Source organism: Cyrtonyx montezumae, unplaced genomic scaffold, assembly GCF_038088225.1.
Source record: "Cyrtonyx montezumae isolate F1298 unplaced genomic scaffold, pur_monq_1.0 scaffold_17, whole genome shotgun sequence".
NCBI classification, from domain to species: Eukaryota; Metazoa; Chordata; class Aves; order Galliformes; family Odontophoridae; genus Cyrtonyx; species Cyrtonyx montezumae.
In genome coordinates, this window is record NW_027071903.1 from 23227302 (window position 1) to 23243443 (window position 16142).

General features: G+C 41.1%; 1 protein-coding gene across 1 annotated transcript in view; it reads left to right on the forward strand.

Moving 5' to 3' along the window:
• ALDH1A2 (aldehyde dehydrogenase 1 family member A2) overlaps positions 1-16142 on the forward strand; it is a 52370-nt gene that overhangs the window by 15554 nt on the left and 20674 nt on the right. Inside the window, exons 2-5 of the mRNA XM_065733803.1 lie at positions 6606-6710; positions 6962-7102; positions 8672-8801; positions 14375-14436. Of these exons, the coding sequence (XP_065589875.1) occupies positions 6606-6710; positions 6962-7102; positions 8672-8801; positions 14375-14436 (438 nt within the window). The remainder of the gene's footprint in view (positions 1-6605; positions 6711-6961; positions 7103-8671; positions 8802-14374; positions 14437-16142) is intronic.

The window sequence follows — 16142 nt, forward strand, 5'->3', positions numbered from 1 at the left end:
AAGTAGAGGATTTTTTTTTCCCCCAGGTTTAAGGGGACAGCCAAATGAATGAAATGTTTGTGGTGGCTGTAGTTCAACGAAAAATACAATCTGAACTTTCTTCTTTTTAGATTAATTTTCTTGAACAACCAGATGCAAAGTAATCCCTTTAATGAGACTGAATTGAAATAATGGATGCTGCATCAGCATGTGGCACAGTGAGAAACCAAAATAGGAAAAGGTACCACGGGTGTCTGGCAGGCTGGATTTTGTGCAGGACATACCTGTGGGGAAGGGAAAAAAAAAAAAAGCAAAGTGAGCATGCTACTGCGTGTTGTAAAGACATATTTAATCCCCTCAACTAATTACTCAAACTTCCTAATTCAAAATCATACAAACAGAAACGTTTAGATAAGCAGGGATTTTTTTCAAACGGGTGCCCCCTACAGCTTAGAAAATAAACACGACAGCTTTCCCCGTATGATGTGCTGCCATTTGCAAAAGAACAGACTCAACTCCCAGAAAGACAGAAGACTAATTAACACGGGGAGATAGGCAGGGCAAACATTTGGTCTGAGGGACCTGGGAGACGGGGGAGAAAAACCATGTTACATTTCACTTTCAACAGCAGCCTTTCTCTGGCTCCATTTGCTGTGCAGGAACCTGTGCTTCCCCGAGGATTCTCCTCCCACCCAAGCCCATTTCCTAGCATGCCCTTCTCAAATTATATGCCAGCTGTGAGTGGCTCAGGGAGGACCTGAACTACAGGGCTGATGAGTGGGCCCATCCCAGGACCTCATCTAGAGAGCAGACCACATCTAGAGGCTATAGCATGGTGCTCCTGCTCAGGGGCTAGAGCAAACAAAACAAAATGCACGCAGCTTGAGAAAAGAGCTCTTTTTCAATTTATTATTATTATTTTTAATCTTTATTTTTAGGAAAACAGGTGAGGATGGGAGAGGGAAGAGCCAGGGCCAACCAGAATGTCAGCAAAGAAACAGCCAAAGAAGGAAAATAAAAGATGTCCTGCTCTCATTTGGCCTTCACAGGGTGGGGAGTGGGCATCTGGTCAACAGTGAAATAGCTTGGTCTCCAAGCATAATTGTCTCTCTGCACACTGTTGCCATCACTTTATTTTTCTATCACCTGGGCTCAGTCCAGCTCCCACTGCAACTAGTTGGAGTTTTGCCATTGATTAATGGAGATAGGATTGAACATTTAATAGCTGAGAACCAGTTACATCCACAGCAGATTGCTCGCGGGAATTAAATTTAGTGCAAAGATCACTTTTTATTTATGTCTAGTTCACTGTGATAATGGTCGTTCCCCCACGTCTGAACAGCATCTCATTACAAAAACCAAAATCTGGGTCGCTTCTGCAGGAGTAATGTTGCTCTGTGGTAATTCTGATGAACACCATGATAACCATTTGTGGTTGGACACTCAAGCCAGACGGACTGCCTTGATTTATGGAGCTGGATTGTCTGGAAGTGGTGCAGTCACTGGCACTGCTGAGCAAAAGGCTGCAGTGCTGCCTGCCCTGGGAGGCAGCATTCAGCACTGGGAGCGTGCAGGAGTGTGTGCCTGTTGCTCAGGGTTTGTGAGCTGCCCAGCAAAAAGCACAGCACTCCTGAACAGTCCCTCTCTGAAAAACAGCAGTGCTGCTGCTCAGTTGCTGACCAGCCGTCAGAGAATCTGCTGGGGCTGGCTTTTGCTTTCCTTATGCTGTTTATAAAAGCAGGTTTTCGCTGATTCTGAAGCCAGCTGCTGGTTTCCAGTCAATCCCAAGAGTGCCCCACAAAATGCTCTGCTAGAAAGTGAGAGATTTGTTGTATTGAGACAGCCATAAAAGTGAAGGAAAACAAAGCCTGAGAAAACAAACAACCTGCACCTTTGATTGGCAATCCCTCCTACTTCATTCCGTTACAGTTGTACTAATCGTTAGGACTCCTGAAATGCTTCCAAAGGAGAGGAAATGAAATTGCTGTGATGGGAAAGGATATGAAATTTCCTGACCAGACTGAGGCACAGGTGCCCGATATCTGTGATGTTATGGAGTATTTACCAAGGGAAATGATGCTGCTGGATTTTTTGCATGCTTCTAAAATGGTTGTGTCCCCCTCTGCATCACGCACACACACAAAGCCATTATGTGCATCTTAATGCCTCCAGCTTCGAGAAGATGTTGAGGGTGGAACAGCTGTGATTTTTTTATTAAGTACTTTGGCATCTCATGCCCCCCCCCCTCCCTCCCATCTTCACAGATTTAACATCAGAGGCTCTCTAAGGAGAATGCCACATATGAAAAAAAGATCTTTGATGGAATGAAACTATAACCAGCCACTAAATCAGTGGAGTTAGGAAATTCCCATTCATTCCTCCATTCATCCAGAACCATATCTCCTGTGGGAAGCCATTATTATTTGGATGTTAAAATCCTCTTCCTGTACCAAAAAAACATTTCTGAAGCTGCAACAGTAAAAAACATTGTTTATTAAATCCATGGGAAAATCATTCCACCTCTAAAGAGCTGGAAGCTGGGCCACTGTCTGTCCGCTTATGTCTTACTTATACAGCTGGGAGCCTGAAGAGTATGTCTGCTGACATCATCCCTGAGCAGTAGTGAATTAAGAATGCAGGTCATCATTTCAGTCACACATCATTTGAGAATGTTTTCAAGAAAGGAAATGAAAAGTTACATTGTTGCCACCTGCGTTGATTGCTCTTCTGACTTAACTGATCCCAAATTACTTTTTTTCCTGTATGTTTTTAGAGAAGATGATACAAAAAGAGAGGCCGTGAGCAGGCAGGAATCCCCAGTGCATTTAAAAATTGGTCCCCCTTTCCAAATCCAGAACTAGCTCCAGGGTGACCGTAAGAGGGAACTGATAGTGCCAGAAAACCAAATCTCATTCAGCTATTGTGCTGAATTTGAATTCATTGTACTCTTACACAGACGACCGAAAGATGCTTGTTTTCTACTTGCTTAGTGGTGAATAGTGATGAAGTTTTGCTCTTAAGTTTTGCTACTACTGCGTAGCAGAGTATATTGCCCAGCCTCATGTGGTAGGTGTCTGTTTCTCTGCAAATGCACGTCCGCTGTATTTTAGTCAGGAATTACCTGTGTGGTTTGGTAATGAAGTTGCTAACCGTAAGCCAGCTGGGACAGATGGCTGCTTACACACGGTACTGTAGTTGTTTATTTGCAAAGCCTAACTTGCTTTGCTTTATGCTAAAAACATTTACTCTTGGCTTGATTTCAAAACTGATGAGTGTGCAGCAGTGCTACTGAGCTCAGTGCGCAGCGCGCCGTGAGAGCAGGTCTCGTCCAAAGCGCCGTGCATCGCCTCCTTCCAGCTACATGTCAGCAGAGGTTCACATTAATTGGGAATGTTACGTGATTATTTTAAGTGTTCTTTTCCTTTGTATGTGGTTTTGTATGTTATCTCAAAGGCTCTGAGCAGTCACCTGCCCTGTACGACGGCCCAGAACTTTGTCTTTAGTCAAACACATCTCTCCAGGAAATCTACTGTACGCAGTGAACCACGGGCACAGTCTGAAACTGCCAACTACGTGGTGGGACCATTATCTATCTTAGAGTGTAAGGTTGGTGGGAGTACCAGGAGCGTGGTGCCGTGCCCTCTTCATCTTGCACTTGGAAAAGAACAGAAATTATCGAGTGGCCCTTAGGGTCTCATGAGAAGGAGTCACTGCAGGCACACACTGTGCAGGTATGCGGCCCGAGTATTCCCCTGCTCACACCGTGTGCTTCTCCCTACTGCAAACCACAAAAGGTAACACTAGGACTCAAACAAAAACAGATTACCTCAGTAACTCCTGGAAAACTCAAGTGGTTAATCAGTTACCTTTTATTTACATATATATGCTTAATGCTGAATTAAGTTGTAAAAACCAAAGGCTGATTTATAGCCCCAGCCAGCCTTAATTAACATTGATTCCAGGGGAATAGTAAATGCGAATAGCCGTCGCAATTGAGGCTGAACAATGAACTCACTGGGTGTTGTCCAATTTGCAGCATGATTTACATGGAAGCAAGCCCTTCTTTTTTCTAGGGTTATCCCTTTTTCATCTGGTGTTTAGGGTGGGTTATATATAATCCATAGATAGGAACATGTGCTGTCAAATATTCTATCTGATTTAGAGTGAGCCTTTACCATGGGCGCTATAAATAAGGGAGGGTAAAAAAAAAACCAATTTGAGGCTTTGCAGGGATTCCTTGTTCTTGCAGTGTGTCATCGCTTGTCCATTTCATGGCATTTTTACGAAGCGGCCATAATGAAAGTCAGATTAAATGTACAGGATATGTATGTTTAATCAACAGCCACTGGTGTCAGTACTGCTGGAAGAGTTATAAAAGCCCCTGTGAATGCAAATTTATTGCAGAAGAATCCAAGTCTTAGTGGTAGGAATATCTATTGAATGGTACTACCTGACACAGAACACCTAAAACTTTCAAAAATGAATTATTTCAGTGTAAGGTTTTGCTTGTAAAGCCGCCAGCTGCTGGATTTCAAGACTTGAAACCGTTCCAAAACACGGGACTAGGTACTTTATATGTGCACTAGAGTAAATACTCTGATTTTACTGCCAATTTAAATGTGCTCAGTTTACAGTAATGAGCTTGTATAGGCAATACCTTGTTTATAGAAAGTGGAACAGGAAGAAACTAACATTAACCATTAACAGTAGCAATTTCTCTTGCCTTCAGCTCTAACTTTATACCAGATAGATCACTCCTGTGTCTTATCTGAAATATTTGCTATAATTATTCTTCTTCTGAATCTGTGGAATAAACGGAGCATTCAAAAAAAAAAAACACCTTGTAGTTCCAGTCAACTTGCATTGCAAAACTCACAATTCCAGGGCACTCTTTCTTATTTCTGTGGTAAAACCTATTTTAAGAACATAAACGTGTTCTGTGTACAGGCAGAACTGATGATAGGTGTTCCTCTCAGCAGAACACTCAGTTAACTGCAGTTAACATTTTCTAAATCTCTTTAAAAAAGAACAGACCACTTCAATAAGGGAAAAGTACTAAACTGCAGTTGCATCCACTTAAGTTGTTTTGCTCAGCCTGTTTTATTCTTTCAAGGCAGAGATCACATAAGGAACCGAAGTGTTTATGTATGTTCTGTAACCTTAAGCAAACATCTTTGCATCTTTGGCCATCTGCTCCTCAAGCCACAACTCCTCTCCCTTTCCCTCCCTCCCCAGTGCACTCCCCCACCCCCGATGCAAACTTAATGCCAGTGAGCAGGGTGGGAAGTATGCCTAATAACAGTCCTTCTTCCATGTAGGTCATAGATCCAAGTTTCTTTGTGTTGCTTACACACAGTCTGAAAAGTAATCGTGATACACTGGAGGATTTTGGACTTCTGGTGTTAGTCATCACAGGTGGTGCCAGCATTTCTTTTGTTACCTTATTTTGGTTGGGTTAGCTCCAAAATGTCTCAGCAGAGACTGACAGCTCACTTTGAAAAGCACTGTAATCACTGAGCAGGAAGGCAGTGCCTATGGTCTGAGGAGCTTACCGTTCAGAGACGTGAACAGGTTCAAGGTGAACACGGACTATGAAGTTAGCAACTGATGCGAAACAGTGCAGCAGGTCCTGGGTGAAATGGCCTTTGAGAAAGTGTGTTAGGGGGCTGGAGGGTGGACTGAGGAGAAGGTGGACTCTGAAATGGATTGAAGGGCATACAGCAAAAATGGCTGAAACGAGAGGCATAGATAAGGAAGCACAATAGAAATACATCCATAAAAACAGAAGCACGTCATCATTGATTTCACTGCACAGTTCTATCTCTAAGGGCTTTTCGAGGCTCCTTCAGCCATGTCCTGAGTCAGACAGACAAGAGTCAGCTCTGAAGCAGAAGCAATGTCAGTGCCGTTTGCGTTTTCCTAGAGGGACTTATTTCATATTTGCTAATTAATAATTGCATCTACTGAAAATGATTCAGTAGAAGACTTAGTGTGTGTATCTGAGCTACCAGTAAAAATCTGAATGAATTCATTACCTCTCCCAGGACAGCTGTTGTCAGCACCATTAAAATTCAAATTTGGTTTGCTCATGACAATTAAATGTCAACACAGAGAGAATTTGACAATTTCTGTTGTTCCAAGCAGATACATGTTAATTCCGTGCTGCAAACCATCACCGTAGCCATAATTATCTCACTGTGTATTGCAGAACTGTGATGTTTGAGATTATTCAGCCTTGACTGGATTGTATCAATGACCAAATGTTTACTTACTCAGATAGTATTGAATGATTACTCCAAACCCTCCTCTTGGCTCCAGCAGTTTCAAGGCTTCTTCTCTAATACCAACGCTTATTTCTTTTGTTTATTTGTTACAGTGCTTGTATGAAATTTCAACATCAGCCCAAAGTCTTTTAGAGTTGAATGTTGCTTCTGCAGTGACACTGCCACAGAGTACAGAAAACCAGTGGCTCCGGCTGAGCTTGAACTCTTGAAAACTGTGATTTTCATAGGTGTAAAGACACTCCAGCTTTTTTGTAGCAGAATCTCTACGTCCTTTCCCGCAGTTTGCTGTTGTATACTTTACTGATTATGCTGAGGTACTGATGATTCTTCTTCCTTTTCTAGATTTTTATCAATAATGAGTGGCAAAATTCTGAAAGCGGGAGGGTATTCCCAGTGTACAATCCAGCAACAGGAGAGCAGATCTGTGAGATCCAGGAAGCTGACAAGGTAATGCATCCCATGAACTGGTACATATGAGTAAATACATCAATTGTACATACTTACATTGATATATTCCTACATTTTAAAATGTACGTATGTATGCACAAATAAAGCAACAGATCCAGAATACCACTGTTGGACAGTTATTAGTCCCAGTACCAAAAACCGTTATGTGACTTCAGAGATTACTGCGCAAGAAATTTCTTATTCCTAATAATATCATTTACCTTTATTTGTTATTTCTTCGTTCTTGATAGGTTGATACGGACAAAGCAGTGAGAGCAGCTCGCCTTGCTTTTTCTCTAGGTTCAGTCTGGAGGAGAATGGATGCATCAGAAAGAGGCCAACTTTTGGATAAACTAGCAGACTTGGTTGAACGAGACAGGGCAGTTCTTGCTGTAAGTAGCACATGAAAATCAGCAGTCAAATCACCTGTTCATTTTACATTTTGAAATTAAACGAATTCATAAATATGTTAACATAAATAATATTCAAAAACTAGAGTTAGCTTGATGTTTGAGATTACTGACTCAGGAGCTGATTGAAAGCTCATAAGAGCCTGTAGCAGTCTTCCAACTGAGCTTTAAGTAAAACCTGAGAGAAATGAATGTGTATTTGTGGGTACACACGTGTCTATACACCCAATACATACACTTGTGGCTTTCCTAAAATAAAAAATAGAAGACAGAGTAAAGTGATTGTGCAGATATTAGTGAAATAGCAGAAATCCTTACTGTCCCTGAACTGGTAACAAATTCTGAGTACTGCACTGTTCAGCTCACACGTGAAGCCGTGTAAACGGTGGCATTGTTAATGTCATTTTCCGCATGTCAAGTACTTTGAACTAAGCTGCTCAACATCTTAATTCCAGCTTTGTCAACATTTAAATCATCTTACCACCAGTGTATACTGTAAAATCGCCGCAGGGAGAAGGAAGTGCACAGCAAATCAACTTTACTCTGCCTGTCATTTGATTTGTATTTCCAGAGCCAAGTTCTTTGCTGAACTGCACCACAGGCAATGCCATTAATTGCTTGTAGGGATGTAAGTCAGTGCAGAATTAGGCCTCTATTCTTCTCTATAGAAATTCATTTGATGGTTGGTGTGTTACACATGGGCGTACTTTGCCCATTCTTAATGATTTCTTTTAGACAGCTATTGAATCAGTTAAGCCACGCCAGATCTTAGGACAATTTATTGGATTCTTTTTGCTAAATGATCTTAGGAAACCCTAAGAGGATAGCTTATAAGATAGTTTTAAAAATAGGAATATTAACTTAAAAGTAAGGACATTAGGCTGTTAATTTATGAGCTTCCCTAGAGGAGAGTTTGTTTATTTGATGGTAATAAATAAACTGGCTGTACATTATAGATATCTCAGACCTCAGCAGGAGTCCTGGCAGCCATACAGAGAAATTTTTATATTCACATCAATTATACAGAAGGATATGTCCATTCTTCTCTTTATGGATTCAGATCATTTATACAGGGTTACAAGGAGCCCCTTCTCAGCTGTTATCATTAACATAACAGAACCTAGTTTGACAGGCATTTTTATCTTGGCTCCTGATTAAAACAGTTTAGCATTTATACATCTGGACCAAACACAACGGCTATTAGGTCCAAAATGCAGTCATGCACATTCATGTGGATACACAGACACACAGGACAGAAAGATACAGAGAGAGACACATGCTTAAAAACCACAGTAATCCCAGAATGCTCCAGAAGGAACCTCCTGTTGTTTTTAAAGAAAAAGCCTTTTTGTTCACAGTCGTGAAAAAGAAGTACAACAGGGAATCGTATCGTTGTCCTGAACGGTCTGGATTAAGATCATGCTAGAGAGACTGGTTGGTCTTCAATAAAATCTTTCTGTTGTGACTGAAGAGCTGTTGGACAGTGAATACTGAAGACAATAGTCTAACAATGCTGCTGTGTTTATGTATCAACTTCTTCTTGTCCTCTAGACCATGGAATCACTGAACAGTGGCAAACCATTCCTGCAAGCCTTCTACGTAGATCTCCAAGGAGTCATAAAAACCCTGAGGTATTACGCTGGTTGGGCGGACAAAATCCATGGAATGACCATACCTGTAGGTAAGGGAGATGATGGTATTGTTGTGCACCTAAACCCTCTGATGGCCAGATGCATTAACAGATCACAGCTTCACGAAAGGCAGAAAAGAACTTGCTTTTCCTGTCTGAGTTAACATTGGTTCATTGCTGGAACAGATGTTTAAAAAGTCAGTGGGAGCTGGAGTAGACTACATGCTATTGTTCTGTCCTACATGCACATGCAAAATTATGTTTTGTTTCTTTAGCATATGTCAGTCTGAGAAGGAGATGGCTTAGTATCCTCTACATTGAAATACTGTAACACAAAAATTCATTCTTTGTAACCCTGACATGAAAACATGTTGTTAGCTGCCTTTGTAAGAAGCAGTGTGCTCACCTATCTGTCTAGTTGATACATTTCTTATTACCTCCTATGCAGATCATTTTCCTTGAGATAAGCACTGCATCCAAATTCATTTATACTTTGAGAAGGCTTTGCAAGTTTACTGTAGAGAGCTGTACATGCATATTTTGTTATATACATATTTCCTCACACCATGCAGTAGGATGACTTTTATGTTTTATGTATGAGCGTAATCTTCTTGACTGCTAGGAAATTTATTCTGGTTTGGTTTGGTTTTTTTTTTGTAAAAAGATAAGAAAAAATCCTCAGTGTTACTTCTGCTCAACAAGTCTCTTCCTCTGCTCCTCACTCCCAGCTGTTCAACAAATACAGGCTGAATTTTCTGATGCAAAGAAATGCATTTGCAGTCTGGTCTAGCTGTGCCAACTGCTACAATTATGCAAAATGGCCCATGATAGCACAGAACAATTTTATGCAGGTGCAGTCATTAAGATAAGTTATTTATCTTTTGCCTACATAAAATACACCTTTAGAAAAGCAGTAAGGTAAACCAATATGCATTCTATGGATTCTTTTCAGTTTCGTGGTGCACACTGTTCATTGCACGTGCATGTTTATTGCACATTACTGAAGGAGACAAGGAACACCCGCTCACAAGCAAACGGATGTCATTGTTGTAGACACCTTTACACCACCCATTTATTTCCATAAAACTACATAATGTAACATGATATCTGCAGTACAGTAGTTTGCCTCTGAACAGAAAACCACAAGATTACAGAACTGAGGCAAACAGTGTGCAGTTTATTGCAGCATTAATCATCGTGGTGTTTCAGCTCATTTAAAATGACTGTGTGTACTGACTGATGTTTATCATCATTGGTGTACTTTCACCAAAGAAATGACAGTATGAATATTTCTAGTGTCAGTGCTCCTGTAAGGACTCTTGAAGATGTCCACAGCCATTTGAGATGAGCTTCATAAATCCTGTTTTTGCTGCTTGCTTTTTGTATTGAAACATGCAGAAGTGCAGAGCACACCATAAACTCATATACTCCACAAATTTCCTGCTTGCTAATCCCTTTCTTCCTGGACAGGGAATGCCTCCTCACTTTTTAGCCCTGCAGGAGCACAGATTTAGGTCTGTCATCACCAAAAGGCATTGCTAGCTGAAGGAGAAGAAATATTCTGTGCTTACTCTTGACCTCAAATGGTGAAACAGATGAAACCCCTAAATTTCTCAGTTTTGATGGGCTGAATAACAGGGAGAGAGGAGACCACATTTTCAGCAGACCTTCTGAAATGCCAACTTTAGTGCTGACACAGTTCTTGGTAATGAGCAACATAAATTATGATTTCTGATACATACACAGATTTTCAGGGTAGTGGTTAATTCTTCCTCTTGATTTAAAAACTCCTCTGAGTGCCACTAATTCCAGATTTGCCATTCTAATTAAGCTAGTTTAGAGCAAGGCCAGTGTTAAACAGTGGTGCTCTTCACATTCACCTACTATCAGCTCATCACAGGAAACTGAACAAGAAAATAACAACAACGTAACTAAACCTGTTCCTATGTATTGTGTTAATAAATCCAAAACTTCCCCATCTTTCATCTGTTTCTGTTGAGGATTTCTTTTCCTCTGAAATAGCAACAGTAAGTGATAAATAAGTAGAAAACACAAGTGTTTCTTACAGTCACAATCCTTTTGGTCCCCAAACTGCTAAAATCTTCAGAGTGACCTTTGCTTACTCCCATTTGTTAAGGCTTGATGATTTAAATTAAAACAGAATGAGGCTGTCAAACTAATAAACTGAATGCAAGTGAAAATATAGCTTTGAATACAATATATAGTATGATATAGCTTAAGGAATCAACTGATCTCCTCGTGTGTGTGTGCTGTGTGCTACTGTATGTGGGCTGTGGCTACATTATGATTGTTAGGCAAATAAAATACCTGTGATGGAGAATCCTGATGGAAATGTGAGCAAACTCACCTGTGGGATCTACTGCTGCCCCAAAGTGAGTGCCCTGGATAAGTGGAGCTTACTTTCTAATTAAGAAATAAAAATCTTTGGGCCAGGTGCTAAGCTGCTGCAAATTGATCTGGCTCTGTTACTATCAGTGAGGGCTAAATTCACATCAGCTGAGAATATTAAAATAATGGGGGAAAAAAAACCACCCGAACTTTTAGAATGAATGCTTGGATTGGATGTGGAATCAGTCTGTCAGAGCCCTCTTAGATAATGTCCTTCTGGCTGCCAGCTACTAGAAGGCTAAGAGTAACAGGGATCAGCAATAGCACCACAGACTGTCATTAGCATGAGTTGTATTCACTAATCTTAAAACTCAAGAGAGTTGTAAAAGTCTCCCATTTCATTTCTGAGCACAGGGAGCTTTCCAGGCTCACTATTCAGAAAAAGTGATTCACTTCATCGAACTTGAGTTCTTTTCTGTGGTAACAGCTTATTTTACATTACTGGGCAAGGCAGCTCTTAGGTGTCTGTCTTGGGCTTGTCCAGAAGCGTCTGAGTAACTTGAACTCAACGTATGCTCACAAAGATATTGTTAGAAATCTCAAAAATCTTGTCTTATTATTATTAAGTCTATGGATGAACTTTGGAAGGTGGTATCAAAAAGAGTGTCTACAGTCTGGTGGAGGAGAGCAGGACGAGCAGCTATGCATGGCAGCTATTGCTCTCAGAAAAGAAAGTTCTGCCCACATTTGGCAGAAGTATGGTTTGCCTGACTTGGTAACCAGCCTCAGTTTATCTGTAACTTTCTGCTGGGAAGCACACAGACATGTGGCAATGATTATGGAGTGACAATCTGAAGTCAATACGGTGCTAACATAGCTGTGTTACTGTTATGTTGTCACCATCCACCTCTCACAGTAATACCACGTACAAGCTGGTATTTTAGCAGACTCTTTCATGTGTCTCTTGAATACTTAGACGATTTTGCCTGTATATTATTTTGACTCTCACTTCTGTCTAGTTTGAGGAGTCTTCTTATGGCATGTGTACCACTGCTAGCATCTGTAAAAGATAACTTAGCAAATCATACTGATTGTGTCAATTTGTGAAACAACTATTTTCATCTCCACAGGGATGTTTTTAAGACTCAAAGTGGAGATCAAAATGGTGCAGTGGCAAATGTGAACATAAGCTATTTCTAAACAAATCCAAATTGAAGTCTTTACATAAACCCAAGAAACTTTATGGATTAATCCATTCATTGTCATCAGATGAAAGCAGAGAGCAGTGCAGCAGTTTCCCAAGATGTACTCTCCATTGTGATGTTAGGTCTTCACCTGGGTACTCTCATGCCATGTGAAGGCACATGTGCCTGCACAGTATCAGCAGGTGTGAAAGCACTGCAATCGCTGCTCCTCCTATTCCTTTTCTCCCTCTCATCATTTTCTGTCCTGGTAAACACTCTCCTGTGATTTGATACCAGGTAACTTTCTTACTGTTCGACAATACTTAATTGAAAAGATTTTTTTTCTGGATGGCCAAGCCCTGCTGGCCCAGGTGCACATTCATCCTATCGCAGAATTGTAGGGGTAGGAAGAGGGACCTCTGCAGATCATCTGATCCAACCCCCTGGCCCCATCCACTTGACTCCCACCCATTAGATATTTATAAGTATTGGTAAGACTCCCTTTCATTTTTCTCTGGGCTGAACAGTCCCAGGTCTCTCAGCCTTTTCTCATCAGGAGATGCTCCATGTACCTCATCATCTTTGTAGCTCTCCTGTTTAAAGCCTATGCCTTTACCCTTCCTTCAGTTGTAGCCTCACTGAAAAATCTAAATTCAGAGGTGCTTTGATCTTGAGCTAGTTCCTACAGCTACAAGAACCAGTTCAGGCACAAAAGCAGACTAAGCTCGACTTTGGTTGGGTGCAGGCCAAGCACAGTAACTAGGTTGATGGTTAGTCCTGAGACACAGGAGATAATTTTCCAGTTCTTTATCAATGGGAAAGAGAGATGCATCTTACCACAGTATATTTAGCCTCAGTAAGGGCTGAAGCAGCAACCACCATGCAGCTTTGTCAAAGAACATGAGCTCCATCAGCCCCCATGGCAGTCACTTATACCAGCTGTGCAAAATGAGCCAGCACAGAGACCTGCTGCTATAAGCAAGCCAGGCCACGTGAAAGGTTTGCACAGACCACAGGCCTGACCCCAAATCACAGATATGTTTATTTCACGACATGACTCAAGCTGACCTGAGCTCAGCAGTGCTTTCTTTATTTAAGGACTGCAGATATAGCATAACAGCACTCACTTTAACTAATGATACATCTTACCCCATGTATTGTTTTTGCCATTTTTGTTCATCAGGACCTTAAAAACAACTACCAGATCAGAAAGTTAAATATTTCCCTCAAACCTCGTACCACCCGCAACTGCTCTTTCTGAGTCTGCAGCCTGCTTTTTGGGCATCTTTGGTATTAGTCTCTCTGTCAAAGTCCAGTGAGAAAAGTTCAGAATTTCCGATTTTCCAGCTACTTTGTCCCTTCATTTCTTCACCACTTCTTGACCAAAAGGTTTGTGAAAACTTCTGATTCTCTGTTGTTGTTTTCCAGCTGCATTCAGCTTCTCCCTGCAATCTTAAATCGACTGCATGTTTAGCGTGAGGCCACATCTGATGCAGGTCTTGTTCTACAAGTCAGCTGTCAGCACAGCTATGCAGTGAGCGCTGTAGTCCCCTTAGTTGAGTTCCGCAGTGAATTACGCTCAGACACATCAGCCATAGACCTGTGGTCTGTGAAGATCTGAATCTACACATATTGGTATTTCACTCCACTACTTTAAACTTCCCTTGTCTTCAATGGAAGGTGAATTAGAAGTATGCTACCTTATTTTTCCCACATCTGCTTGCATCTATACCTTTGTTCTGCTGTGTTCTAGTCAGTCCGTTCAGGTAACTGCCATTGTGACTCTTCACTTGGCTCAGCCTGAAATCAGCAGAGACCAGTAACTGTCTTCCTTGCTGCTGCCCTTCTTTGTGCTCTACAAAGCTGGTTACTTTCTGATGGGATGCCTGCTTCCTTTGTTCTACAGAAAGAACAATTAGATTGCTCCTGAACCTAGGTTTCCCATGCTGGCTCATGAAAAAACATTTCCATGAGTTCTTATTTCTTTTACTGCCATCAAAGGCTGATCCTTAGAGCTTTTTTCCCTCTTATTTTTTTTTTGTTCTGCCAAGTCAAACTGCACTTGAGAGTAACCATGCTCATCTGTTTCAGATGGAGATTATTTTACGTTTACAAGACATGAACCCATCGGAGTGTGTGGACAGATCATCCCTGTGAGTATCTCTACTAGAGCCTTCTATTTATTTTCATTTGAACCAGCTCTCTTTAAAGACACATAAAACATGGTCCTCAGCTATGTGTGTTTTCCATTACGAAAAAAGCTGAGCTCATATTGTTGACATATCTTTAACAGCCTCCCTGCAAATGCTTATTTGAACATGCTAATAGGGTTTAGGCTCTGTTATTAGGAGTTAAGTTCTCAAGTCATAGAATTCTCATGATTAAAACAAGCAAAGCAAAACACAGTGTTAATAAGCTGGCAGCGGTTATGGATGTTCACACAACTTATGGAAAATTGATGCTTTGCTGTGGCAGTCTTTTTATTTATTTAGTTTTTACTGTGATTTAAGAGGCTCCTCAGTTCCTGGGAGAATGTGATGCATTTTAATTCTATTCTTTCCTGGTATTTCTTTTAGAAGGCTGGAGGAGAAGAAACTCCAGGAGACATATCATTGCAATTAACATTGTGCAGCTAATAAGAGACACTAAATGTTTACTTTATTTGTTATGAGAGAGAAACACAGCTTTTTATCAAGTCTCATACTGCCCCTACACTCCGATAGACATCCTTAACATACTCTTGCTGAGCAGGACGTGGGAGTTACACTGAAAAGTTAACGTTTTCAGAGCTAGTTAACTGGCTTTGGCAGAAATTTCAGTGGAGGGCTTGTATATGGCTATTAAAATACTGCACGGAAGCTTTTTCCCCTGACAAAGCATTGGGGAGCTAATCAAGACATTCTCTGAAAGCTGTGTTGATGTTTTTCATTTTGTTCATAACCACAAAAGCAGAGAACAGCAACACACAGCATTTCCGTTAAAAGAGGAGCAGCCAGAAGAGATTACTGTAACAGTGTTAAGCCATCTTTCTATCTAAACTTATTGTCATTTCATGTATTCAGGGGATGGCTGTTGTGTTTAGCACTCTGTGGCTACACCTATCCTGCAAACATCTCCACATTATCCCACCCTGACTTACAAGTCATCCTTTATAAATGATTTCACACCTACCTCTGTGCCCACTGTTCAGTCCAGCATTTGCAAAACAGCAGGCTCAACATCTAACCCCACAGTTGCCTGACACCTCTTAGGACTGTCTCCCCGATCGTAACTGACAGGCCTGCTGAAGAAACTTGGCCGAGCAGGATTTATTTAGTTTAGATCTGTAAAACTCTTTGTCCAAGGTACTCAGCCATCTACCACACTTGTTCATTTTCACCCGTTTCTCCTACAGAACCTCAAGATGGCTGTCATGCACATCTACTCTAACACTACTGCTAATCTGTTGCATATTTCCTGCACAGCTACCAGTCACAGTACAGCCCCAGGGCTGCTGTGTGCATTCAGCCATTACGCTAGCAAATATGTTATTACAAAATTAAAATTAAACAGCAAGTCTAGCACTACACTCCTCATCCTCCTTCAAATCCACGCTTACATCAAAACATATTCTCTTTGGCAGTTTTTTAGCGTAAACAGGGCTGCGTACTTCCCTATAAAGCCTGTCAGAGAGCTCTCTGTGCAATAGCATTACAAGTGCAGGCTGTCAGCACGCTGTTGGCCCAATAGCTCCCCTCCTAGGTTTATATACTGGAGATGGAATTAAAACATCACTTTGTCTCCGGAGTTTATAAACAACTGAGGGAGTAAAAAATTGGGTGTTCAGTGATGGGAAGACAGTTGTGTATTTTTTCAAGCT